The 27,601-nt window shown below is 47.8% G+C and overlaps 1 protein-coding gene across 4 annotated transcripts in view; it reads left to right on the forward strand.

The window, feature by feature from the left end:
- Positions 1-27,601, forward strand: part of Lrp4 (LDL receptor related protein 4) — a 52,062-nt gene that overhangs the window by 8,301 nt on the left and 16,160 nt on the right. For 2 of the 4 annotated variants that reach the window (XM_041637637.1, XM_041637638.1), the window contains exons 2-26: positions 5,764-5,910; positions 7,796-7,912; positions 8,165-8,278; positions 8,456-8,572; positions 9,048-9,176; positions 9,343-9,462; positions 9,782-9,907; positions 10,933-11,058; positions 11,250-11,384; positions 11,785-11,910; positions 12,162-12,392; positions 13,476-13,632; positions 14,801-15,018; positions 15,177-15,353; positions 15,765-15,887; positions 19,061-19,269; positions 19,369-19,450; positions 20,627-20,732; positions 21,665-21,866; positions 24,395-24,584; positions 24,671-24,802; positions 25,934-26,074; positions 26,285-26,371; positions 26,474-26,645; positions 27,382-27,544. In XM_041637637.1, the coding sequence (XP_041493571.1) occupies positions 5,764-5,910; positions 7,796-7,912; positions 8,165-8,278; positions 8,456-8,572; positions 9,048-9,176; positions 9,343-9,462; positions 9,782-9,907; positions 10,933-11,058; positions 11,250-11,384; positions 11,785-11,910; positions 12,162-12,392; positions 13,476-13,632; positions 14,801-15,018; positions 15,177-15,353; positions 15,765-15,887; positions 19,061-19,269; positions 19,369-19,450; positions 20,627-20,732; positions 21,665-21,866; positions 24,395-24,584; positions 24,671-24,802; positions 25,934-26,074; positions 26,285-26,371; positions 26,474-26,645; positions 27,382-27,544 (3,647 nt within the window). Of the gene's footprint in view, positions 1-5,763; positions 5,911-7,795; positions 7,913-8,164; positions 8,279-8,455; positions 8,573-9,047; positions 9,177-9,342; positions 9,463-9,781; positions 9,908-10,932; positions 11,059-11,249; positions 11,385-11,784; positions 11,911-12,161; positions 12,393-13,475; positions 13,633-14,800; positions 15,019-15,176; positions 15,354-15,764; positions 15,888-19,060; positions 19,270-19,368; positions 19,491-20,626; positions 20,733-21,664; positions 21,867-24,394; positions 24,585-24,670; positions 24,803-25,933; positions 26,075-26,284; positions 26,372-26,473; positions 26,646-27,381; positions 27,545-27,601 lie in introns of those variants that run through there. The other 2 variants (XR_005972993.1, XM_041637639.1) reach the window with 2 other exon arrangements.

Genomic DNA, 27,601 nt, shown 5'->3' on the forward strand with positions numbered 1-27,601 from the left:
TTACAAGTGCATGCCACTGCATCTGGCTTGTTTTGATTATTTATTTGTGGATTAAACCCAGAGCCTTGAGTGTACTAGGTGTTCACTCTACCACTGACCAGTATCCCTCAGCTTACAGATCTATCAGGTCACACCAGAGTGTGGTGGTGTACACCTATAACCCTAGCATTTGGAAGAATGAGGCAGGAGGATCATGAGTTCAAGACCCTATCTCAAAGACAAAAATAAAAAGGTGCATAGTATGTAGAAGGCGTTATGCCAAGTACCTCTCAGAAATTAAGTATTTTTTTAAAACATGTGTATGTGGTAGGAGTTCTTTTGTTGTTTTTCCTGATGGAAACCTAAGATATAAATAAATGAACTGCTCAGGAACCAGAAGGAACAGTATTTGTATTCTGGGAAGTATTGTTTCCATGATCTTAACATTGTATATTTCTGCCTCATAACTTTGGGTGCTGATTATTAAAAATGTATTTTCTGGGGCTGGAGACATGACTCAGAGATTAAGAGCATTAACTGTTTTTGAGGAAGACCTAGGTTCAATTCCCAGCACCCATATGGCAGCTCACAACTGTTAGTAACTCTAGTTCTAGAAGAGTCAGCGCCCTCTTCTGTCCTCCTCAGAGTTCAAGCAGGATGCATGTGCGCGCGCGCACACACACACACACACACACGTGCACACTAAATAAATAAATAAAATGGATTTATTTATTTATTTTCATTTCATATGTATTGGGTTTTTGTTTTGTTTTTTGTCTTTATGAATGTCTGTGTGGGGGTGTCAGAGTCCGTGGAGATGGAGTTATAGACAGTTGTGAGCTGCCATGTGGGTGCTGGGAATTGAACCAGGTCCTTTGGAAGAGCAACCAGTGCTCTTAACTGCTGAGCCTTCTTTCCAGCCCCAATAAATAAATATTTTTAAAAAGAATTTTTTTCTACTTTTTAAAGTATAAAAAAGGAGAAAGAGAGGGAAGAAGGAAAGAAGGAAAGAAAAAAGGAAGGAAGATGCCTGAACTTTCTGAAACCCGTGATCATGTATCTCGCGTGTCCCTTTTGAGAGGGTCATGAAGGAATTGGCCAAGTAAGGCTGTCCGTAAGACAGAAATGAGTCAGATGCACAGTCTGAGAATACAGTGAGGGAGAGAGCTTCACCTCACTAGAACCAGGAAGCTGCCTGAGGAAAGAGAAACATCTTTTCCTGAGTACTGGTTGGATAGAGGATTGGCTCCTGCTTTGACTCCGGCGTGACAAGACTCAGGCCTGCATAGCTCATTCGTTTAACAAACTTGTAGTGCTCATCCAATGCATCCAGCGCTGAACATGCACTGTGAATATGATTAGAGCTGTCTGGCACACAATTTCAACAACCCAGAGACTTAGGTCTAGTAAGTGAGCAACACAAAGGGACACACAGGGACTTCCAGCTCAGCCTGGGTCAAATATGTCCAGGTAGGGCAGCATTAGAAAAGCTTACTTCTGGTGGCGGGGAGGAGGCAGAAATCTTTAATAAATAAATAAATTTAAAAAAAAGAAAAAAGAAAAGCTTACTTCTGGACCCACCTACTGCTTACTGCTTAGCCCTGTGATGATGATCATGATGATGATGATCATGATGATGATGATCATGATGATGATGATGATGATGGTGACTGCTACCACTATTGATATTTGCCAGGCAAACTGTACTCTCCTAACGCTGGTCTGTAGAGTTCTCTCCAGACTCTGGGTAGATGGGGCTTATTGGTTCCATTTCCATGCGGTTCCTCATTGCCCTGCCTTTCAGCATTTTCTGTTTTGTTTGCAACAAGAATGTCCCCTGAAGTGTGCCGCCTCAGGAGCTGAAATCAGTCAAGTTGCCCCTCAGTCTGGATGTAGTTATAGACTTTCAAATAACTTATTCTCGTTAAATAAGGTTTGTAGCCTCATCTTCATGCGAGTGAACAGGAAAAGGCTTTGACATCGCACAGAAAGAGTAGCCTAAGAGGTGTGACTCAGCCGTAGGTGTGGACTCACGAAGCCCTGGGCTCAACCCTGTCCCTCCAAAGAAAAGGAGGCATGAGGAGCTGGGGATGCAGTTCAGCTGGTAGACTGCTTGCAAGCATGTGCAAAGCATGTTCAATCCTCAGTACCTCATACACTACACATAGTCATCCCACACCTGTAATCCCAGAATTTGGGAAGCAGAGGCAGGAGAGAACCATTTCCAAACTTCTTGGTATAGAATTGCTTTCACCCCTAGTTTATGGATGAGCAAACAGACTTTTGATTAACTAACTTCTCAAAAATGTGGAATCTCTGCTGTCTACGATGTTACGAAGGTCTGACTGGACGGTGTGTGGTTGCCTTTCCCCTTCCTAAGAAAGCACTGGGAAATGCTAAGATAGCTAGGTTGAGAGGGCTGAGATGTAAATGGGAAGATTTTGGTTAACCTCACAAAAAGATTCTCTGAAGCCAGATGTGGAGATTCATTCCTTTAATACCAGTATCTATGAGGCAGAGGCAGGCTGATCTCTGAGTATGAGGCCAGTCTGGTCTACACAAAAAGTTCCACGTCAATCAGAGCTACATAGTAAGACACTGTCAAAGAAGAAGAGGAAGAAGAAAAAGAGGAAGAGGAAGAAGAAGAGGAAGAGGAAGATTCCATGAGCATCTTTAACACGGATCCCAAGAATACTGGCTTTATTAAAGATCATGAACACCTGGGACAGAGCGCAGATAACGGAAGGGCTATTGCCTAAGGCCCTGGGAGCCAGCAGAACTGCAGTTTCCACCTCCAGCCATTTGTTTCCTTTCTTTGCTCTCCATTCTTAAGGGTTAAAGGCTGCCCTTTATGATCATGGCCAAGACTTGAGTAAAAAGACAGAATTCCATCTCTGGGGATTCCCCAGGGGAAGTGGTGTCCAAAAGTCTGTCTTTTGGAATATAATGTGTCTGCTTCCTGTATGAATGCCCAAGTCTGCCTGAGTCCAGCCATTTCTCTGACGTGCAGGCAGTGTGCTGTCTTTAGCTACCTGATGGCTGACTGATGGAAGACCATGTTCCTGCGGTCTGCACCAGGACATCAGAACCTGTGCTATCACTTAACAAATGTGGGGGCTGGGGAAAAGGTTGATGGCTCTTCTTTGCTTTCGTATTCTCTCTTTTTAAAAATATTTATTTTCATTTTATGTGTATGAATATTTTGTCCGCAGGTATGTCTGTGCACCCTGTGTGTAGTGCCCAAGGTCATGAGGAGTATCAGTTCCCTGGAACTAGGGCCGTAGATGGCCGTGAGCCATGTGCTGGGAATCGAACCCAGACTTGTAGAAGGGCAGCCAGTGTTTTTGACTGCTGAGTCATCTCTTCATGCCTCTGTATTTGTCTCCCTTGTATGATTTCCAGGAAACTGCTCATCTTGTTCTTCCATTCCTGGTATTCAACAATTCCCAAATCAAGGCCTTCTGGGAAAATGTGATCCCCATCTGCATACCTCCATCTCCCCAAGTCTACTTAATGATCATTTTCAGTGTGCCATGACTTAAAATTCATTTTACTTTTATTTTATTCTTCTGTAACATATTAATACACTAAGCGAAGTCTGGCAGTTCAGCCTGTTGATCCCAGCTACCTGGGATGCCAAAGCAAAAGGCTTTCAAGTTTAAGGCCTGCCTGACCTACAGCGTAAATTCCAGGCCAGCAACTTAGTGAAACCCTGAACCTTGTATCAAAATAAAAAATAAAAAGAGATCTGGGATGTGGCTTAGTGTGTCTGATACCAGTACTACTTAAGGAGGGGAGGGCAAATTGCACAATGTCATGCACCTGATTGGTGGATTCCAGGGTCTGTTTGCTCCAAATCTTTTTTCCTTTGTGTCCTTCCATAGGTCTTTCTTCCTATCTCTCCTTCTGTCTGGATCTCCCTCCAGGTCTATCTCTGTTGCTTGTGTATGGTACTAACAATATTTCTCTACCTCTTTTTTAAAAAATTTTTATTTATTATGTATACAATATTCTGTCTGTGTCTATGCCTGCAGGCCAGAAGAGGGCACCAGACCCCATTACAGGTGGTTGTGAGCCACCATGTGGTTGCTGGGAATTGAACTCAGGACCTTTGGTAGAGCAGGCAATGCTCTTAACCTCTGAACCATCTCTCCAGCCCCTCTCTACCTCTCTTGACTTGTGGGCCAGTTAATGGGGACAGTGAGCATCCTGTGTACTATTGGGATATTTACTGCACCCCTGGCTTCTTTTCACCAGCTACCTGGAGGACCACTAGTCTACTGAAGGACAAATCTACTCCTCTACTGCTATTGAAACCTACCAATTAAGCCTTATTTTCTCCCTGCAGCTTTTCCATGAAGGGGAGTTGTGTGTCAGGGATAACCTTGCATGGGATATTCCATGCTGCTGAATCTAGCCAGGGTTCCCTAAAGGAGTGTTTAGACTGTGCTGAGCCAATATTGCTAAGGTCTTGGTGAGCAATGCCCTTACTCCTCAGTTTTCTAGGAATGGAAAGGAGCAGGTTAGAGCCCTGGGCAATTGGATCTTCTGAGTTTCTCAGGGGAAGAACCCTCTGGTCTGCATTTGTAGAAAGGGGTGTTGGGCTCTAGTGAGGCCTGCCCATGAGGTATGCAAAGCTGGTAGCCCTCCTAGAAGGACTCTACTTGTCTTCTGCAGGATTTTCCTGGGATAGTTATCTCCTTACAGTAGACAGTCAAGGGAAGGCCAGGCCTCCGTTGAGAACCTGGTAGGAGTTTGCAGTCCCTCACTCCAGAAATATTCATTTTGCCTATAGCTCTAGAGGCTTATACATGTCAAAGGCCGATTGGCCATCCGTGTGTTCATCCATCCATTGCACATTAGGAAGATCTGCCAACCTCACTCCTTTGGAGAGCTGACCAGTAAGGAGACAAGAGTGGCAATGTAAAGCTGATTCCTTCCCTGTTCCAGGCCAGCCTGAAGGCAGGACCCAGCTAATGGGAGGGACAGAAAGAGCTAGAAAAGGGATGAGCAACAAGGCAGCCCTCCTTCCAGCTGCAGCAGCCCAGCGGCGTAGATGAATAGTCTTGAGGAGGGAGAGTGACCCTGGAAGAACCCTTTGTTCCAGCTGGCCATTCACACGCCATCCCAGGGCATCCTGCTGGGTACTCTGGGGAGAGGGCACAGCAGCCAGTCATGGGACTTGGCCAGGCAGATAGTTTGATGCTCAGCAGCGAAGCCCAGCTGCATGCTGTGGAGGTTGGGGGAGGTGCTGCTGCGTCCAACAGCCTTCCTCCAGGCTGTGGTCTGTCTCACAGACCTGGAAGGCACTAACTGGGCCAGCTACTCTGTCCTGAGGTGGCTTGAGCTTGTCACCCTCCTCAAAAGCTCCCAAACTTCTTCTTACCTCTCCATGAAGAGGCTCCAGTGTTCTGATGTCATTCTTATCACTTGCCCTCAGTGCTTGGGGTTCAAGATGGGGGCAGATGTGTCCATTTCTCAAACGGTTTTGGAAGAAAGCCTGTAGAGCTCTTAGTAGATCCTCCTGTCCTTTGCTCCCCGTCTAAGCACAGCACCCCATGGTGACTTTGTCTCCTGGCCTTCAGAGATGTGTAAAGAACTGGGCTGATTATGAACCCAAAGTCTCAAGGTGTTTTTGGAACCATGTCTGCCCTGGCAGAGGAAGGAAAGCACAATTACATTGTCCTCACATCTTGCTTGCATTGTCCCTGCGACTCTGAGTGACAAAGCCCCTGGACGAAGGAGGACAGGAGTTGACGCCCTCTGCTTCCTCTCCCTGCCCAGGCCTCGCCAGCAGCCTGGAGTGTGCTTGTGGTCGAAGCCACTTCACATGTGCAGTGAGTGCTCTCGGCGAGTGTACCTGCATCCCCGCCCAGTGGCAGTGTGACGGAGACAATGACTGTGGGGATCACAGCGATGAGGATGGATGTAGTAAGTAGCCTCCCAGGGCTGGTAGAGGTGGTGGAAGATGGGGAGCTGGGCTCTTGCAGGGCTGACAGGTGTGGAGAGAGACTGGAGGCCTTCACATGCACACTGTAACTGCTTGTATTTCCGGTGGATGACTCATGCCTCTAATCCCAGCAAAACACACTCTGAAAAATTGATAAAGGAGCCGGGCGGTGGTGGTGCATGCCTTTAATCCCAGCACTTGGGAGGCAGAGGCAGGCGGATCTCTGTGAGTTCGAGACCAGCCTGGTCTACAAGAGCTAGTTCCAGGACAGGCTCCAAAACCACAGAGAAACCCTGTCTCGAAAAAAAAAAAAAAAGAAAGAAAGAAAAATTGATAAAGGGCCAGGCATTGTGGCGCATGCCTTTAATCCTAGTACTCAGGAGGCAGACGCAGGCCAGAATTTAAGGCCAGCCTGGTCTACAAAGTGAGTTCCAGGACAGCCAGGGCTATATATAGAAACCCTGTCTCAAAAAAACAAAAAAACAAAAAAAAAAACAAAAAAAAATTGAAAAAGGTGTAAAAGAAAATACCCTTAAAACCACAGACAGTCTTTAAATAGCTCTCCTTATATTTGTGAGTTCTGTATGTATGCTGCATGAATACATTTAAATTTTTATGTGGTATACATAGATGCAGATTATTTTCTTGCTTCTTATTTTAGTATTCTATATAGTTACAAATATTAAACAAGATAGGCTTTGTAAGAAGTTTTATATTTGGGGGGAATGGTGAGACTGCCTAGCAGGTAGGGGTGCTTGCCACCACGCCTGATGACTTGGTTTGGTTCCCAAGACTCATATGGTGGACAGAAAAAAACCAGCTCTAGAAAATGATTCTCTGATCTCTCCATGAGCACTGTGGCTCCTAAGCCCTCTTCTCACAATGATAATAAACTTTAAAAATAAGGTAGAGAGCTATTGAAGAGGCCCCCTGATGTTGGCACACATCCACCTTAATAAGCGTGTATGTACCACACACACATAAAGGACTGGCTGAGGCTGTGGTCCAGTGGTGGAGCCACATGCCTTGCGTGTGTGAGGTTCTAGATTCAACCCTCTCTCCACACTGGGGGAAAAAGCCTTGCATTCTATTTCAGTTTGCCTTCCCCCCTGCATAGTCACAGACAGACAGTGGGCCAGGGGTCCTGTTTTGGATATATATAAATCTCACTATTAAGCCAGTTGTCTGGATTTAGGGGTACATGTCTGGCCCATAGCATCTATGTCTGATGGCCACTAATTAGTCTAATGGGAATGAAGCTACAGCCTGGACCTCATTAACCCTAACCAGCTTAGCTAATTGTGATGATAATAATAAAAGCTTCCCTTTCATGTAGCACTTTATCTCAAAAGCCCTCTGTGAGCTGACTGCAATTACCCCCTTGTATGGTCAGATGCTGCTCAGGTAGGGCAGACGACTTGATCCTCATGTGAGCTGACTGCAATTGCCCCCTTGTATGGTCAGATGCTGCTCAGGTAGGGCAGACGACTTGATCCTCATGACTAATGACTTCTAGAAGTGGAACCCGGAGTGTCAGTCGTCCTTTAATAAGAGGAAAGGAGGGGGAAAGCTCAGGCTGACCTCACAGTTGATCTGTAGCTGAGAGTGACCTTGAGCTTCTGATCCTCTGGCTCTACCTCCCAAGTGTTGGAATTGGATGTGTTCACCTCCACCCCTAGCTTCATGAGGTACTGGTGATCAAACCCAGGGCTTCAGGCCTGTTAGGCCACACTCTTCCAACCAAGTTAGAACCACAACCCTGCTTTTCTCTCGGCTGCAGTCTCTTGGGGCAGGGGCAGGAGTGCGGACAGTGGAGCCTGGTCCTACCTGCCCACCTGACCCACGTTTGCATTCTCTTGAACCCAGTGCTGCCCACCTGCTCCCCTCTGGACTTCCACTGCGACAATGGCAAGTGCATCCGCCGCTCCTGGGTGTGCGATGGGGACAATGACTGTGAAGATGACTCTGATGAGCAGGACTGTCGTGAGTGCTGGGCTCTGTTGGGAAAGGATTTCCTGTCAGAAATATGTCCCTGGCCCCTGAGTGCGTGGGTCTTCAGCTCTTGTTCTGTCCTTCTGCCTCCTGTCTTGGTCAGCTGAGCCCACAAGATGTGGTCACCTCTTTGGGAGTCTGGGGGCAGCACTGGTACTGTTGACTGCCCCAGAAGGCTTTATTGAGGGGCTTGCAGGTACTGTGCTTTCTGTCCACGGCAGCCTGATTCATCTGTGCCCACAGCCCCCCGGGAGTGTGAGGAGGACGAGTTCCCCTGCCAGAACGGCTACTGCATCCGGAGTCTGTGGCACTGTGATGGTGACAATGACTGTGGGGACAACAGTGATGAGCAGTGTGGTGAGTGGTGGGAGTCCAAAGTGGGAGTGGCTATGGGAGGAGCCCATGCTACCTCACCTGAAGCTCCAGGGATTTGTGCAGCTGAAAGAAGGCAGGAGGGCTATGGACCTCCCCTTGCCACCAAAGAAGACTGGTAAAAGAAGATTCTATGGGACTCCTGTCTCATTGCATCCCTAGACATGCGCAAGTGCTCAGACAAGGAATTCCGCTGCAGTGATGGGAGCTGCATTGCTGAGCATTGGTACTGCGATGGTGACACAGACTGCAAAGATGGCTCGGATGAAGAGAGCTGCCGTGAGTGGTCCTACACCTGATGTTGCTGGGCTGGAAGGATGACTAAGAGCTCTGTCTCCTGGATAAGGGTTGACTGGGCGGGTTTTGTGTGCAGTGGGCAGGCAGGAAGTCTGTGCTCTACAGGACTGAAGCTGGGGAGTTGAGGTGTGACTCACATATGTGCTTGCTTAGCATGCACGGAGCCCTGGGTCCTGTCCTCAGCACTGCACAACTGGATGGGCATAGTGGTGTACACGTGTGTATAATCCTAGCAGGCAGGAGGTGGAGGCAGAAGGATCAAGGTTTCGAGGTTCTCTTTGTTTGAGGCCAGCCTGGGGAGATACAGAAGCCCCGAGCTAGCATAGCAGCAGTTATGCAGGGTTGACTTTCTGGTCCACCAGCATGTGGAAGTCTGTAGGACCATCACAAATGTCCCTGTGAAGAGTCAGGCCCTTGTCCCCAGCCACTAGGGCCTGAGGGCTGCTCTCCCTTCCAGCCTCAGCAGTGCCCTCTCCTCCTTGCAACCTGGAGGAGTTCCAGTGCGCCTATGGCCGCTGCATCCTGGACATATACCACTGTGACGGGGATGATGACTGCGGGGACTGGTCGGACGAGTCTGACTGCTGTGAGTGCTCTGGCCGGCGGGAGGAGGGGCTGCGCCCGCCACGGGCGCGCCCGCTGGGGCAGGCGCTGAGGGGAGTGGGTCTCCGGGGAGGAACTGGAGTGTTGGGGGGGGCGGGGGCTGGACTTTCTGCTCTGCCGCGAGGCCCTCTGCTCACCTTTGTCTCCAGCTTCCCACCAGCCCTGCCGCTCTGGGGAATTCATGTGTGACAGTGGCCTCTGCATCAACGCAGGCTGGCGCTGCGACGGGGACGCCGACTGCGATGACCAATCTGATGAGCGCAACTGCAGTGAGTTGGGGCTGCAGGGCTGCAGGGCTGCAGGGCTGCAGGGCTGCGCTAAAGGCGGTGGGGGCTGAGGAGAGGAGGTTGGGCCCATAGAGCGTGAGACATATTAAACGGCTGTACAGCAGCGTAGACTGTGCAGCCAGCAGAGGCGACGCCTTCAAAGGGCTGTCAGTCCCCTTGCAGTCTGTAGATTATAGACACATCATGCAGTTTTCCAGCAGGTGACACCACTGTCAAGAAGAGTGGCCTGTGTGCTTTGGGTGCAGCACAGAGTTGCGGGCTGCGGTGGGGCCAGCCTTTCATCAGCCCTTTGCTTTTCCAGCCACCTCCATGTGCACAGCAGAGCAGTTTCGCTGTCGGTCAGGCCGTTGTGTCCGTCTGTCCTGGCGCTGTGATGGAGAGGATGACTGTGCAGACAACAGTGATGAGGAAAACTGTGAGAACACAGGTGGAGTCTCCCTGAGGTGCCCCAGGCCCCTGTCCTAATGTTGGGAGTGGCAGGCAGAGGAGAAGAGGGAACATTGCTATTGCTGCCTCTGCTGGCCAGAAAGGATGTTTCATTCCTTCTCCAATGGCCTGGGCTTCCCCTGCCCTTCCCAGTGAGCAGGTTCAAATCCAGGTGCAGGAGCAGAAGCACCTGTTGTGCAAGCATAGGGACCCAAGTTCAAATCCCTAGTACCCAAGTTAAGAAATTGGGCATGACTGTGAATGCCTGTAACACCAGCACTGGGAGACAGAGAAAGTCAGAGTCCAGAGAATCACTAGCCAGCCCCCCTAGCCAATATGACCAGCTGCTGATTCATTGGGAAACCTTGTCTCGAGGCCATAAGACAGAGAATGAACGATGGTGAGTTATCATATATCCTCTGGCCTCTGCATGCATATATATGGGCATGCATACCATATATAAGCACATATATAGTCACATGCATGCACTACAAACACATACAACACATCACACACACACACCCATGCACCACAAACACAAACACACACACACACACACACACACAACACGCACATGTACAATCCAGACAGATTGTTGACTTATGTCCATGTTCTTGAACACAAAGTCAGGGCTGTGAGTCTTAGCAGCTGCTCAAATTCTCATTTTCACTCTGCCCTTGGGAGGAAGGGCTGCTCTCCAGCCCTTGTGTCTGCTTTCCCTCTGCAGGAAGGAACACAGTCTCTGTATCTGTGCACTCAACCCGCTAACCGTGGTTCTGAGTATAAAGGAACACTCTTTCACTCCGTCCCAGTCACTCATCCACTGTGGAATCACGGGGATAAAGCAAACTTGGACACTCAACCAGCCTTGTCTGAGCTGTTTCCTGCCTTGGACCCCGACCCTCCCACCTTGACTCTCATCTGACTCCAGTTCACCCTAGAAAATGACAGCCTCCTGTTCCTTGTGGACTCAAGTCCTACCCTCCTGTGACCTGGCTCTCCCGTCCCTCCTCCCTCTCTGTCTAGGAAGCCCCCAGTGTGCCTCTGATCAGTTCCTGTGTTGGAATGGGCGTTGTATTGGACAGAGGAAGCTGTGCAATGGGCTCAATGACTGCGGTGACAACAGTGACGAAAGCCCACAGCAGAACTGTCGTGAGTGTCTCTAGTGTGTGGGCCTGGGCCATGGTTTGTGGCTGAACCCCACCCATAGGCTTCAAAGGGAGGCCTCCCTTGGGACTCTTGCAGTTTTGGGAGCTGTTCTTCGTGGTCCAGGTGGAATGCCAAGTTGGCCGGATGGGGGTGGTTTCTGGGCTCAATTCCCAATTCTGGCTTGGCTGGCACAGGGCCCCGGACGGGTGAGGAGAACTGCAATGTTAACAACGGAGGCTGTGCCCAGAAGTGCCAGATGGTGCGAGGGGCAGTGCAGTGTACCTGCCACACGGGCTACCGGCTCACGGAGGATGGGAGAACATGCCAGGGTGAGCGGAGGCCTGCCCTGGGCGAGAGTCAGGATGCTGAGTGGGAGCAACATGTAGGCAGCTGTGTGACATATCAGATCGCTGTGATGTCATTTCACCAGTGCACTAACCCGGGGAGGAGGGGAGATCGCTTCTCCCATTTGCAGATAGGTGAAACTGAAGGGCAGAGAGTGTGAGTAACTTACCCAAGGCAACACAGCTAGGAAACAGCAGAGGTAGGATGTGAACCCAGGCCTACATGACATCAAAGCCCTAAACCACTTGCCACAAGTTTCCCATAAGGCTGAGGCAGTAGATGGGAATATGGAGATATGACCAGGAAAACAACTAATTAGCGCAGGAATGAATTGGAGTGGGAAGATGGCGGAGGCGGGCTTCCTGACCCTGCCGGTGTTTGCAGATGTGAATGAGTGTGCTGAGGAGGGGTACTGCAGCCAGGGCTGCACCAACAGTGAAGGGGCTTTCCAGTGCTGGTGTGAAGCGGGTTATGAGCTACGGCCTGATCGGCGCAGCTGCAAGGCTCTGGGTAAGGATGGTGGGCGCTTGGCTGGGGACTGAGGGCTAAACAGAGAGAAGCGAGGTGCTCTAGAGCTGAGGGGTTTCCTAAGGAGTCTGGGCCCCAAGCAGAAGGTGACTGGGCTAAGGGTTGAACAGCAAACAGGATATACCCTAGAGGGCAAAGGGTCCCAGCTATTAGCCGAGGGTCTAAGAGTACATGCTGATGGGTATCTGGTAGCTCTGAAGCCCAGTGGGGTTCTGTTTCTATGCTGTGTCCAGGGCCAGAGCCTGTGCTACTGTTTGCCAATCGTATCGACATCCGGCAGGTGCTCCCGCACCGCTCTGAATACACACTGCTACTCAACAACCTGGAGAATGCTATTGCCCTTGACTTTCATCACCGGCGGGAGCTGGTCTTCTGGTCTGATGTCACCCTGGATCGCATTCTTCGTGCCAACCTTAATGGCAGCAATGTGGAGGAGGTTGTGTCTACTGGGCTAGAGAGCCCAGGTAGGAAAACACGGCTCTGCGTGAGTGGAGAGCCAGGGAAACCATGTGCAAAAGGCAGTGGAAAGGAAGGGACAGACCAGTGTTTACAAACTGCACAATGCAGAACGTCTCTTCCAATGAAATCTTGAGTGGAACTCTGATACAGAAAACAACTGTAGGCTCGAGAGATGGCTCAGTGGTTAAAGAGCACTGACCGCTCTTCCAGAGGTCCTGAGTTCAATTCCCAGCAGCCACATGGTGGCTCACAACCATCTGTCTATAGTGGGATCTAATACCCTCTTCTGGAAGAAAGGCATATGTGTGGATAGAGCACTCATATACATAAAATAAATAAAATACTTTAGAAAAGAGAGAGCAGCTGTAGTGTTGAAGAGGTTGCTCATTTCACAGAGGGCTTGCCTGGCTTGGATGCATAAAGCCCTGGGTTTCACCTCCCAGCACTGTGTTAACCAGACACGGTGATGCCTGTGATCCTAACACTGAAGAGCAGAAACAGAAAGATCAGAAGTTCAAGGTCCAGTTTGAGGCCAGGCCGCGATACAGGAGATCTCCCCTCTGCCATCTCAACAAACAAAAAGCAACAGCTAATCTGATGAGCTTACACTATTCTACAAGCAGGTTAAGCGACTTAGAAGTTGGTGTGCAGGTCTGGAGTTAAAACTCAGTAGTAGAGCACACTTACCTATTTGTGAAAGGCACTGACTTACATCCCCAGCACCAGCCACAAAAATAGGAAGGGAGGGGAGGGAGCGGGAGAAGGAGGAGAGATCAAGTACCCAGGATCTGTTATCCAACCAGACTCAGTTGACACAGTCCTGAAGTAAAGGGGGGGTGGGATCAGGAGACCAAGGTCATCCTCAGCCACACTGGGAAGAAATGCTCGACCCTGGTCAATTGCTTGCTTCTCTCCATTTCCACCTCCTGGAAATGGTAGTACCTAGCTCAGAGCTCTGATGCCTGTAAAACAGCTGCCACAAGGTCTGGCCCCAGAAGCGTCTTCTTGTAAGAGTTTGTTCTTGTTTCCAGAACACAGAACTGCCTACGGTGAATCCCTAACACTTTCCCACTGGCTCTTCTCACCAGGGGGTCTGGCTGTGGACTGGGTCCACGACAAGCTCTACTGGACCGACTCGGGGACATCGAGGATTGAGGTAGCTAATCTGGATGGGGCCCACCGGAAGGTGTTGCTGTGGCAGAACCTGGAGAAGCCCAGGGCCATTGCCCTGCACCCCATGGAGGGGTGAGTAGGTGTCTCAAGTTTCCAAGTCCCTCCTACAACCTGTAGGGATTGTTCTCAGGCATCCTCAGTGATGCTGACAACCGTGCTCTGTCCCAGATGCCCACAGTCTTAATTGGCAAATGAAAAACAAACAAGCTATATAAATACATATATTTGGGAGGTGACAGCAGAAGGATCAGGAATTCAAGTTCGTCCTCAACACGTAGTTGGAGATAAGCCTGGGCTACATGAGACTCTGATCTAAGCAAACAAATATAGCTGCTTTTATAGATGTTCCACATTAAATAATAAAACACATAAAAGGAATAAAATATACAAATTAGGTGAGGTAGAGTGTAACTAATTAAAAATTATATTAATTTAAGGCAGTTAGAGTTGAGCTAATTAATATCATTAATTTGAAATGATTTTAAAAATTAATAGACAAGTCTCCTGCAGTGAAGCTTCTTAAAATGGAAATTCTTAGCCTCTGGCTTGTGTACATTCCAGGATCTACTGAAGGGATGATGTGTAAGATCCTGCAATTCTATGCCAATTGTTTGAGAAAAGAGGTGTGTGGGAGAGGAGGCTGCAGAAGAGACTGAGGAAGAGGAGCGTGCCTGCCTTCCCTCCAGTCGCCCCTGCTGTCAGTTTCACAAGCACAGAATTGTCATCTGTTTTGTCTACTGCTCCATTTCTCAAAAAAAAAAAAAAAAAATCTGATGAATAAATACCCTGTCTCAAGACATTTAAACTATCCAGATATTTTTAAAAAGTATTCTGCAGATCTGGTCATAGAGCTCAGCGGTAGAACAGTTGCCTGGCATTAGGCTCTGGATTTAATCCCCCAAGTTCAGTCTTCAAAGATGGGGAAGAAATCATTTTAAATAAACAAACAAAGGAAAGCACCTCTCGAAGCTGAGCATGGTGGCACATGCCTTTGATTCCAGTACTCATTGAAGCAGGTGGATCTCTGAGTTTGAGGCCAGCTTGGTCTCTGTAGTGAGTGCCAGGACAGCCAAAGCTACACAGGGAGACCATGTCTCCAAATAGGTGAACGAACAAGCAAACAAACAAACAAGTAAAATGCTATTAGGCAAACTGATGAAATCCGTTGTGCAAAAGTCTGTTATCAGCCTAGTTCCTCCTCCTCTGTCCTCCACTACCTGGTCGTTTCCTTTCTTCCTAGAACCATTTACTGGACAGATTGGGGCAACACCCCCCGCATTGAGGCCTCGGGCATGGACGGCTCTGCACGCCGCATCATTGCTGACACTCATCTCTTCTGGCCCAATGGTCTCACCATCGACTACGCTGGACGCCGCATGTACTGGGTGGATGCTAAGCACCATGTCATCGAGAGAGCCAATCTAGACGGCAGTCACCGCAAGGCTGTCATTAGCCAGGGTGAGGTCTTTGATCTGTCCGCTTTCATCTCTCTGCTCCTTCCCCAGTCCTGCCCCCAGGAGCCTTGGCAAAGGGTGAGATTTGTGGAGCTGCCAGGTTTGGGCTCAAGGGCCATGGCAGGCCATGTCTTGACTAAGGTCTTTTTGGACTATCTCCAGGCCTCCCACATCCCTTTGCCATCACGGTTTTTGAAGACAGCTTGTATTGGACAGACTGGCACACCAAGAGCATCAATAGTGCCAACAAGTTTACTGGGAAGAACCAGGAGATCATTCGTAACAAGCTGCACTTCCCCATGGACATTCATACTTTGCACCCCCAGCGCCAGCCTGCAGGTAAAAACAAACAAAAAAATTTAAAAAAAGAAAAAAGAGGTCTCATCAAACGAGTTAGATTTGTCACTAGTGATGTGGCTGCTGGTGCCTCTTGAGAATCTTCCTCGTATTTGTCATAGATATATTAATTCTGGTCAGGGAAGGCCAGAGCTCGCATTGTCCTGGGAGCTCGTTGCTCCCTCTGCTGGACATTTTGGGGGAAACACCATCAGGGCTCATTTGGCTTTCCTTTTTCCTTATAATGCCAGCATTTATAGAGCATCTCCTATGTGTCAGGTACTAACTGTGTTCACATCTGCAGCAAAGTAATAAGACCGAGTTCTTCTTTGTATAGAGCTCAACCCTCCACCTGGGGTCTACTTTGTAAACTTTTAATCTTCCTGATCATCTTGCTCTGGGTTCTTTGACCAGGGAAAAACCGTTGTGGGGACAACAATGGAGGTTGCACTCATCTGTGTCTACCCAGCGGCCAGAACTACACCTGCGCCTGCCCCACTGGCTTCCGCAAGATCAACAGCCATGCCTGTGCCCAGAGTAAGTGGGCTTGGGAGACCATTAGAGCAACAAGGAGCTGGAGGGATTGCTGGTCCCAGGAGAGAGTCAGACTCCTCGAGGAGCCCATGACAGACTATAGAGGCTGGGGAGGATCAAGAACCAGGCAGTAGCATCTGAAGTGACCCCATTTAGTGGATGAACACCTGCAACTGGGCTTATCTTTCACGTCATCAGGCAGGATGCCTCCTGTCTAGGCAGAAAGAAGGTCCAGTTCTTCTAGAAAGCAGGGCATGGGTTTCCAGCCTCTGCACCTTTAGTCTGACCCACAGAAGACTTTGTGTCATTAGGACAGGGAAATGTGACTGGGATCCTGAATGATGTTCTGTGACCAACAAGTGGAAGATGATGGAATTCCCTGGTTTCTCCCAGAATCTCTACTTTGGGTTCCTTTGAGTTCCTGCAAGAAAATTACTTGCAAAGTCAGCCCTAGAAATCTCAGCACACAGGTGACTTTTTCTAAGGCTAGTAGAGCGAGAATTTGATCAGGCATATGTTATAACCAGCAAGGGGCCAGGGACAATTTCTTTTGTATCATTATTACTGTATAATACATTGACTCTCTTAAATCTATTAAAATCAAATTGTTGGAGCTGGGAAGATGGCTCAGTTGGTAAAGTGCCTGCCATGCTAGCATGAGGTCCTGAGTTCAAATTCCTAGCACCGATGTAAAAGCCAGGTGTAGTGGTATTTAGTTAGATCCCTGGCCCTCACATGCCATCCAGTCTAGCCAATCTGTAAGGTTTGGGTTCAATGACAGACCTTGCCTCTAATTAAATAAATAAGATGAGGTAAAGAGCTGTAGAAGGAGATGCCCAACTTCCACATGTACACATGTTTACACATATCCATATACAATCACACACACATACACAATCAGATTCTCAGAGCCTTTTCCAGAGAGTGATTAGGGAAAACATTCAGAGGTTTCATTAAAATACATACTTGAAAATTAGTTTCATACGTTGTGTTTTTCCTGTACACTCTTTTTATTTGTTTCATTTGTTTCTTTTCTTTATTTCTTTTTTTCCTTTTTTCTTTTTTGAGACAGGGTTTCTCTGTAGCCCTGGCTGTCTTGGAACTCACTCTGTAGTACCAGGCTGGCCTCAAACTCACAGAGACCCTCCTGCCTCTGTCTCCAGAGTGCTGAGATTAAAGGTGTGCGCCACCACCGCCTGCTTTCCCATATAGTCTTTTATGCCCAGTTGCTCCTGTTATTTTAGTGAGATGCAATATGCTTCCAGGCACTTCCTTCAGAAGATTTACCAAAGCTTACACGAGGGTTTGGTAAAGCCAGGAAGAAAGTGCCGTTCTGAGTAGAGAAATATGTAGTCAGGTGTTCATCTGTGGGTTTCTTGTCTGGATTTAGCCAACTGTGGACAGAAATTCTAAAACTCTGTACTGAAGATGTGTCATCATTGACAATTTCCGCTTATTTGTGTTTGTGTCTGTATTCTGGGGTGTGCATGAGGTCAGAAGACAACTTGTGAGTTAGGTCTCTTCTACTCTGTGGGGCCCTGAGATGGAACTCAGATTGTTAGCCCTGTATCAACTGTTTTGGTCATTATTCTCTAAAGAATACATTGTAGGAGCTGGAGAAGTGGCTGAGCAGTTAAGAGCACTTAATTTCAGAGGACCCAGGTTCAGTTCCCAGTCCCACACAGCGGCTCACAACTGCCTGTAACATCCAGGGCATCTGATGTTTTCTGGCCTCTCAGGGCACTAGGCACACACATGGTCCACATATGGACATTCAGGAAAACACTTCCTACGTATAAAATAAAAATTAAAAGAAAAAAAAGGCCTACACACGTATTTCTAAAAAGGAAGGATATGGAATACAACTAAATGGGAGTTATATTGCATATTGAACCCCTAGTATCAAACAAACAGATATTAGATTACAAGTAATCCAGAGATTATTTAGATTACATAGGATGTGCACAGGTACACAAAGGCCTGAAGCTTCTGTGAACTGAGTACTGCAGGGCTCCTTGCACACACCAAAGGCCAACTATACTGGGAAAGTATTTAGACAAGCCAGAGTATGGAAAAGCTGCTGTGTCGAGCAGTGGCCAAAGCCCCCTCTGTGACCAGACTGGTGCAGAACTGAGTCCTAGTTCTGGGCATGCTCCCTGGTTCTGCTGGCCTCAGTCACTCATCTGAGAACAGGAGCAAGAATGTGTCTCACAAAGCACTGGTATGAGGCATCATGAAGAACTAGGCTTTATTATGACATTTAGGAGAACTGTTTTCTCCTGCACTTTCCTGCACATCCCCATACCCTTTTCTTCCCTTGGCCTCCTTTCTGCTCTAGCGGCACATGCCATTTTGGTCCCCTCCTTTCCTCAACAGTGTTTTTCCCTTCTTGTGATTTCCTATCTAATTTCATAACCTCTTATACAGGCATATAAACATGACAGTTAGGATCCACATACGAGAGAGAACTTATGTTGTTTGTTTGTTTTAACATTTTGAGTCTGGGTCATTTCACTTAATAATATAATACTTTTCAAGTCTATCCTTTTTATTGCAAGGTTCATAATTTTATTTTTCTTCATGGCTGAGTAAAATTGCACCGTGTCTATACCAGGCATTTAGCTTTTCTAAGCACAAAGTCCAGTGCCTGACAAGGAAAGAACTTAGTGACCAGTTGTCGTTGGCTATAACTGTGACGAAAACAGAAGTGGGAGGATAATTCTAGACAACACAATAAAAGCAGAAACTCTAGCCAGGTAGCATGTCTGTAATTCCAGCACTTAGGAGGCCGAGTCAGGACTGAGAGTTTGAGAAAAACCTAGGCTTGTATCGAGGAAACAAAAAGGCATAAGACTTGAAATAGAGTAAACATCTCAGAAGTAGGCTGGCAGTGAGCAGTGGCCCAGACGCACTAGAAATGGGCAAGAGAAGTAAGAAGAGAGAATGATTCAAATAAAGCTGATAGATCCTCCCGCAGCGGGGTACAATCCATTTCCACTGGACTTTAAAGTCTAACTCTATGCGGATGGGCAACCTGCAGTGTGAAGAGTGGGGGTGAAGGGCAGCAGGGCCCAGGAGATGTGATTGAACCAGGTGTCACACAAGTGAGCATCTGTGTCTGTCACTGTTACTGGACTTAGAACATTAAAAGGAGACCCCTCTCGGCCTTTGATCAGGTCTTGACAAGTTCCTGCTTTTTGCCCGAAGGATGGACATCCGTCGGATCAGCTTCGACACAGAGGACCTGTCCGACGATGTCATCCCACTGGCTGACGTGCGCAGTGCTGTGGCCCTTGACTGGGACTCCCAGGATGACCACGTATACTGGACAGATGTCAGCACTGATACCATCAGCAGGGCCAAGTGGGATGGAACAGGACAGGAGGTAGGGCCCAATGTGGCTCCAGCCCTTCGGGAGGGGAAGTTTGGGTTCCAGAGCTGGACGAGGGGTGCCGTGGGTGACACAGCTTTCCTTCCTGTCCAGGTGGTAGTGGATACCAGTTTGGAGAGCCCTGCTGGCCTGGCAATTGATTGGGTCACCAACAAGCTCTACTGGACAGATGCAGGTACATCTAGGAGCCGTGGCCTGGCTACCTGAGTCTTCTGAGGCTTTAATACTTATTATCCAAATTGCAGCTTCTTCTGTGCTATGAAGCATTTTGGGTAATGAACTTATGACCTGGGGTTTTTCCATCGATGTCTGAATAAAACTTTAGGCAGTTTTCTATGAATCTTGGTGGGGACAGGGACTTGGAGACAAAACAAATACCTTTAAACCAGTGCTTCCCAAAATGTGGTTTCTGAAAAAAAATAAAATTAAATAAAAAAAAAAGTTTGCTGCCACTGACAGCTTGTTTGATAATTGTCTGCTTGACTTCATTTGTATAAAAGGAGATATTAAAATATACCATGTATTTCCTCAGACCTACTGGTTATTACTATTATGTAGCTTAATATATTAAAATCACATAAAAATTTTAAAAATGTAGTTTCTGGAACAAGAGCATCACCATGTACTAGAAAGTGGTAAGAAATTCACATCCTGAACCCCAGACTTACTTAGAATCATGAGGAATTAATTGCAAGAATTTTTTTTTCCGAGACAGGGTTTCTCTGTAGCTTTGGAGTCTGTCCTGGAACTAGCTCTTGTAGACCAGGCTGGCCTCAAACTCACAGAGATCCGCCTTTCTCTGCCTCCCAAGTACTGGGATTAAAGACGTGTGCCACCACCGCTTGGCAACTGCAAGAATCTTTAAAGATTTATTTGTTAATGTGTATGTGTGTGCCTGAGCATATGTATAATTATCATGTATGTACAGGTGCCCATGGAAGCCGGAAGAGGTTACAGGCAGTCAGGAGCCGCCCAGTGTGGGTGCTGGGGATTGAACCTGAGTCCTCTGTAAGAACAGTAGGTACTCCTAATCCCTGCAACATCAGTCCAACCCCAGGAATCTATGGTTTAACAAGCTCTTTTCATTCTTATGCACACAAAATTTGAGAATCGTTGCCTTGAATCAAAAGGCAGAGTTTCTATCTAGGTTTAGGAAGTTGTGCTGTTCTAAGGAAAGAAACTAAGTTGAATTTCTTCTCTTAGTTTCTGTCACTAAATATCCACCGTATATGCACCACAAAATCTTTGCTGAGCAGTCACTACATACAAGGCACTGTGCTAGGCATGGATGGGGTGGGGAGAAGAAATGAACAAGACTGGAATTAATTGTTTTGCCCTCATTCCGTGGCAGGTACAGACCGAATTGAAGTGGCCAACACAGATGGTAGCATGAGGACAGTGCTCATCTGGGAGAACCTTGATCGTCCTCGGGACATTGTGGTAGAACCCATGGGCGGGTATGTACTATCTCCCCTCCCCGAGAACTGGGTATAAAAGGGGAGCGGGGGCAGATCTGTGGATGAGCTAAGGGCAAAAGGAGGAAGTGAAACCCCTGTCTGTTCCCCAACAAGGAAACCTTTCCATTTGAAATTTTCTTTAAAAAGTTTTGTTGTTGTTGTCTGCTTAGAAAAGTCATTTCATTATTAAAGAAGATTAAATTTTGTAGAGAGTGAAATTCTTACCTCCCAGTGTAATCACTGTTAATGCTTCAGGGTATGTTTTTCCAAAATATATTTTGTTCTAACTGCCTGTAAATATTGGTGGCAGTGGCAGATTTGATTTTTATGAAAATGACATACCGTTTTGGAGCCCAATAAGTACCTGCAATCCCAGCATTTGGGAGGTGGAGGTAAGACGTTCAGGAACACAAGGCCATCCTTTACCATTCAGCAACTCAAGACTGTCCTGAGCTATATGAGATCTTGTCTCAAAAACAAAACAAAACAAAAATCCCCACCAAAAATAAATATGGGATGTTTTCTTCCTTCTGCTTTGCCATCCGTCTTGTATGTATACCGCGTTTGAGAGTATAGTCCTGCTTTGCTCTTCCGCATAACTGCATAGAGTTTTGTTATGCTTATGCGCCATAGTTATGTAATACATGTGGTCAAGAAAACATTTTTGCTGGGTGTGGTGGTTCCCCTCCTTTTTCACTCCCATGCTCTATACTCTAAGCCTTGGCCTCTCCTCTATCAAGACTCTGAAGTACCTTTTGATAGTGATTAGAGATCTAAGGCCTTCTCCTAAAACTCCTTGGGGACCCTGCATCCTCTTTGGTATTTTTTTTTCATGCTGTGAATTGAACCCTATACCTCACATATGCTAAGTACTCTACCAGTAAGACACGCTGAAGCCTCCACTGGGTGCTAACTGGAAGTCTTATATCCAGGTACATGTACTGGACGGACTGGGGTGCGAGTCCCAAGATTGAACGAGCTGGCATGGATGCCTCCAGCCGTCAAATCATCATCTCCTCTAACCTGACTTGGCCGAATGGACTTGCTATTGACTATGGGTCCCAGCGGCTGTACTGGGCTGATGCTGGCATGAAGACTATTGAGTTTGCTGAGCTGGATGGCAGCAGGAGGAAGGTAAAGGTGGCACTAAAGTGTCTTCTCACAGCTCTGGAAGCCCCCAGGACAGCATTCTCAGGTGACAGGAGCTAGGGGGACCCAGAGGTGATGGGACCAGCATAGGAAAGATGCTGTTTCTCCAAAGCTGTAGCTACAGGGGACACAGGGCTGCTGGTTGATTATTCAAGCAAACTAGGAATTAGTGTGAAGTGTGGGCTGGACACACACACACACCTAATATCCATTGCAACCAGCAATAATCAACCACCTGTTGTATGCTGGACTGATGACTGAGCTGCCTCTCCTTTGCCATTGTTTATTTTGTTATAATTTCTAACTTTAAGAAATATTGGCAAGAGTATAAGAAGAATAATATTTTGCCATGTTTCCTATACCATGCTCATTCTCCTCTTTCCCTCTCCCATCTCTCTCCACACACATACACAAATATAAACACACATACACAGTTATTTTTTGAATCATCTGAGATTAAATTGGAGAAATCTTGACATAATTCCAAAATATTCCAGTGCATATTTCTTAAGAACAAGAACCTTATGTTGTGATATTGAATTTGGAGATGACACAGTAGGTAAAAGCATTGGTCATATAACCATGAGGACCTGAGTTCAAATCCAGATGCCTGTGTAAAAAATGTACAGAGTAACATGAGTATCTGTTATCTTAGGACCCCCACAGTGAGATGGGAGGCAGAGACGAGCATCCCAGAAGCTTGTAAACAGCACAACACAGAGACCCTGGTGGAAGGCAAAGACACACACAGGTTGTCCTGACTTTCACACTCGCACTGTGAAGTGTACCCATATAGACATCACACACAAAAATATAAATAATTGAATTAAAATAATATTGGCATACTACTGTATAATCCACACTCTGTTTAATTTCGTTACCAATTTCTTCAGGACTGTTTTTAAAATTATTTTGTTTTCTCTTTTACCCTAATATGTCGGGGTCCGATGCTAGCCTGGACCCTCAATTATTTCTCTTGACCAGACCCCAACATAAACTACCTCTCTCTGGACCGGGGTGGAGGCGTGGAAATAAAGACACAACTCAAATGGTTTTATCGGGAGGGAGTTTCTCAGTGGTCCCTCATGAAATCCTGAGTTCACATCGTGAAGAATTCCTCTCATTTATTCTCCAGTCTTTATACCAAAACCTAACTTAGGGGAAATACATTAGCATTCTGTCTCCTAGGTAACCCGGTGAATGGCTTTCAGTCACATCCACAACCACCTGTCTGCTGTGTATGCTAGCTGTCACATAGGCTTGAATCAGCATCTCTATCAGGCATCCTCCAAATTATAAAGGAGCAACAACATCCTGACCTTTTGTTAGGTTGCAAAGGCCCGTCTGGTAGGCTACTTGACCATCCTCAGTGGGGCCTATGGCTTCAGAGCCTGGCTACCACACCATATAGGAATATGGGCCTACCCCAATATCTAATCCAGAATAACCCATTGCCTTTAGTGACCCCTGCCTCCCTCTCTGTGAGGGTCTTACTATGTAGCCCAAGCTGGTCTCAAACTTGGGCAATCCTCCTGTCTCATCCTCCTCAGTTCTGGGACTATAGACCTGTATCAGCAAGCCCAGCTCTGTGTCTCTTTACCCTCTGATCTGGCTCCTTCCTCAGACTTTCTTAAACTTCCTATTTAAAATAACACCATTTATTTAATGTGTGTGTGTGCATGTGCTACGGTGCGTGTGTGGTTTCAGATGACAATTTACAAGATCCTCTCCTCCCACTATGTGGATTTCAGAGATTGAACTCGGGTCACTGTTATGCCCAAATCCGTCCCATATGTAAAAGCAAAGAGCCTTTATTTTAATCAAGTTTTCAAACTTGGTCTCTCCACATATCAGAATATCCGGAGAGCCCCGAGCTCAATTAGAGTTGGGTTTTTATAGTAGTAGAGGTGGGGATGAGGGATCTCTGAGGTTGTCTAGGGGTGTCCTGGTGAAGTGCTGGCGGGTGTTTTCTATCTACAGTCCTTTGAATGGTCTGCTCTTGGGTGGGGGTTGGGTAATCTAGGCCTGCCAGGCATTGTCTCAGGAAACTATCGAGACTCTAGACTCCATTTACATGTATCGATGGCCAGAGTCCCATGTGACAGTGGTTGGAGGAAGTGAAGAACTTCCTTTCTGCCCAGACTTAGATGATCATGGCTGGCCCTCACAGTCACCATGTTTGGTGGCAAGCACCTTTACCCACTGAGCTGTCTTGCCGGCCAGTCTTTCCATTTTCAAAAAGGAAAACTCCCTTTCTTTTGTAGATACTATGATATCTATTTTGATTGCTTGATCGAGGTTGTGAATGCTGTAAAGTTGCTCATTTTCTTTCTGTGATTTGAGCCAAGCCATGAAATTGGTACCACAATACCTAACGGTACCCAGCTCGGCGCTAACACGTGCTGGCAGACACAAGCTCTCATGTGCAGGCGCTGTGGCACAGCTTCCAGCACCTTGCTGAGCTCTTGCCTGCTCCCTGGACTGTTTGTGATGCCAGTGTTGGGGCCTGCCAGGTGCTGATTGGAAGTCAGCTCCCCCACCCTTTCGGGCTGACTCTGTATGGACAGCGCATCTATTGGACTGACTGGCAGACCAAAAGTATACAAAGTGCTGACCTGCAGACTGGGTTAGACCGGGAGACTCTGCAGGAGAACCTAGAGAATCTCATGGACATCCATGTCTTCCATCGCCAGAGGCCTCCAGGTGAGCAGCCATCAGCAGTTGCTAGCTTCTCCCTCAGCCGTCTTATGCCCTAGCCTGCCCCACTGATAGTTCCCCGCCCTGTACAGTGACAACACCATGTGCTGTGGAGAATGGTGGCTGCAGCCATTTGTGTCTCCGGTCTCCAAATCCAAGCGGTTTCAGCTGTACCTGCCCCACGGGCATCAACCTGCTCATTGATGGCAAGACATGTTCCCCAGGTGAGTTTGTGTGGAGAAGGGGCTGTCCCTCCTCTTCAGGAGTCCTCCGACATGCTCTGGGGATCTGTGAGTGCCGCTGCTCCCAGGAGCTTAGAGGAGAGAGTGGAGCTCTGAGAAGAGAGAGAAGTGGAGGAGCAGGTAGGCGGGATGGAGACCCAGGGTCTGTTCCTTATGGCCATCTTGTAGGAGAAAGACGTCCTGTCTCAGCAGTTTCAGCTGTTGCCAAACTACAATATGATGATTTGTTCAGAACAAGACTCTTCACTTCTTTCTGCATAGACTTGTGTGCAGATGTGTGACAAAGATATGTGGCTTTTGTGAGCAACAGGACCTAGGTATCATTCTTATAGGAGTGTCCCAGAAGTAGGGCCTGGATACCCAGATGTTGGGGGAGAGCAGTCAAGGTATCTCCTAGGTGATACCGTGTGGTAGACTGCATTTGAACTCCAACTTCCTAAAGAAGCTGAGTGCCTCTCAACTTGCAAATGAAGCTTTCTGGGCCCGTTTTCTACTTTTCTTAAGCTTCATGATAAAAGCGTCCTTCAAAGAGGGCTGCTGTTACAATGCTGCTCTTTGTTACACGTATGCTTAACATTGTGTGTCTGTGTGTGGGAACTTGAGGGAGTCTTTTCTCCTCCCACCATATGGGTCCTGGGGAGTGGACTCTGGTCATCAGGCCTGGTGGCAACCACCTTCACCCCACCCCGAGTCTTCTTATCAGCCTCCTTCCATAATATAGATGAAGAGGTGATATGTGCCTATAATGCCAGCACTTGGGAGAATCAGGAGTTGAAGCCCTCCTCATCTACACAATGCGGTCAAGGCCAGCGTAACCCCTTTTCAAGCTCTCCCACCCTCCAGAAGGAAGTACCACCCATGCATGTGTATGAAGCCTAATTCTCAGTGCTTTATGTATGCACATTACTTCTTTGGATGCTTATAGTTATCCTGTTACTATGGCCATTGTATAGAACAGAACACTGAGGCTTAAGTAATTTCAGTGATTTGCCTAGGATCACACAACTAGACCAACGATGTGAGGCTCTGGGCTTCAGTTTGCCCACCCCTCCAAATCCTCTTAGTGCCTCTACTAGAGTGACTATCTCCCTCCTTCTCTTTCCACCTGGGCAGGCATGAACAGTTTCCTCATCTTCGCCAGGAGGATTGATGTACGCATGGTCTCCTTGGACATCCCTTATTTTGCTGATGTGGTGGTCCCAATCAACATGACTATGAAGAACACCATTGCCATTGGGGTGGACCCTCTGGAAGGTCTGTGTGACCCTTCTTCCCTCAACAAAAGCTGTCATTGTCCTTTCGTCCTCTCACCTTTGCCTTCTGCTCCTTCTGTCCTTGCCAAGAGCTGTCCTCCTTTGCCGTTCTTCCCCCTCCACCCATTCATTTCCCCAGGTTGGGACTATGGGGTCTTTGATCAGGCTCCGGGCAGGCAGGGCCTGGACTGAGTCAAGCCTTCCTTCTCAGGAAGAGTGTACTGGTCAGACAGTACACTGCACAGGATCAGCCGTGCCAGCCTGGATGGCTCACAGCACGAGGACATCATCACTACAGGTGAGCCTTTCCCTCAACCCAAGGGCCACCTGTCTGGCTACACTGGGGAATATCCCGTTTGCCTGAAGGCGGGGGTCAGTGTGTTCTTCTGACGTCCTATAGGTCTGCAGACCACAGATGGACTTGCGGTGGATGCCATCGGACGGAAGGTCTACTGGACAGACACAGGAACAAATCGGATTGAAGTCGGCAACCTGGATGGGTCTATGCGGAAAGTGTTGGTGTGGCAGAACCTTGACAGTCCCCGGGCTATCGTACTGTACCATGAAATGGGGTGAGAGCTGGCTTCATCAGTCTGCATTGCTGAGTGCACCAAGCTTAGCTGGGACTATGGAAATGTATTAGAGGCGCACTGTGAGCCCCGGAGGTCACTGTAGACTAAGTCCTGACCCAGGGCTTCTCCACTCCCTGGCAGCTTCTTTAAAGCATGAGCCTTGCCGTCAGAAGACAGGATTCGAGGGTGGGGAGATGCGGCAATTGGCAGAGTGCTTGCCACACTAGCATGAAAGCTGAGTGTGGAATCGCAGTACCCACACAGAAAGCCAGGTCCAGTGATATGAGCCTATGATCCTGGTACTGGGGAGGCAGAAATAGGAGGACCACTGGAGATTGCTAGCCAGCCAGTCTTGCTGTATCAGTGAGCTCCAGGTTCAGAAGATCTGATCTCAAAAAAAAAAAAAAAAAACCGGCAGCGCGTGAGCACCATCCACCTCTGGCCTCAAGCCTCGTGTGCACACACACACAAAGACCAAGATTTAAATTCTTTCATGCACAGTGGCTTCCTCACTGTGGATCTAATGTTTGAACTTTCTGATCCTTGTCAGCTTTCTCCCTCGCCAAGTAAGGGGGACAATAAAAGTGCAGACCTCGTCACCCACCCTTACAAAGTGAGGCAATGCATGTGAAGTGTCTGGCATGTCGCAGGAACTCACAGGATGTCTGACACACTGCCAGTATTCACAGTATACGGGAGCTGTTGGGATAACCAGCTGCTTCGTTTCCTTAACCAGGTTCATGTACTGGACAGACTGGGGGGAGAATGCCAAGTTAGAGCGGTCTGGAATGGATGGTTCAGATCGCACTGTGCTCATCAACAACAACCTAGGGTGGCCTAACGGACTGACTGTGGACAAGACCAGCTCCCAGCTACTGTGGGCTGACGCCCATACTGAGGTGAGAGCCCTGCCCCTGCTTCCCGGGAGTCTCAGGAGACAGAAGAGATCTGCTGAG

Source organism: Microtus oregoni, unplaced genomic scaffold (assembly GCF_018167655.1).
Source record: "Microtus oregoni isolate MIOR12 unplaced genomic scaffold, Mior012 000053F_ref0000044, whole genome shotgun sequence".
Taxonomy (NCBI): Eukaryota; Metazoa; Chordata; class Mammalia; order Rodentia; family Cricetidae; genus Microtus; species Microtus oregoni.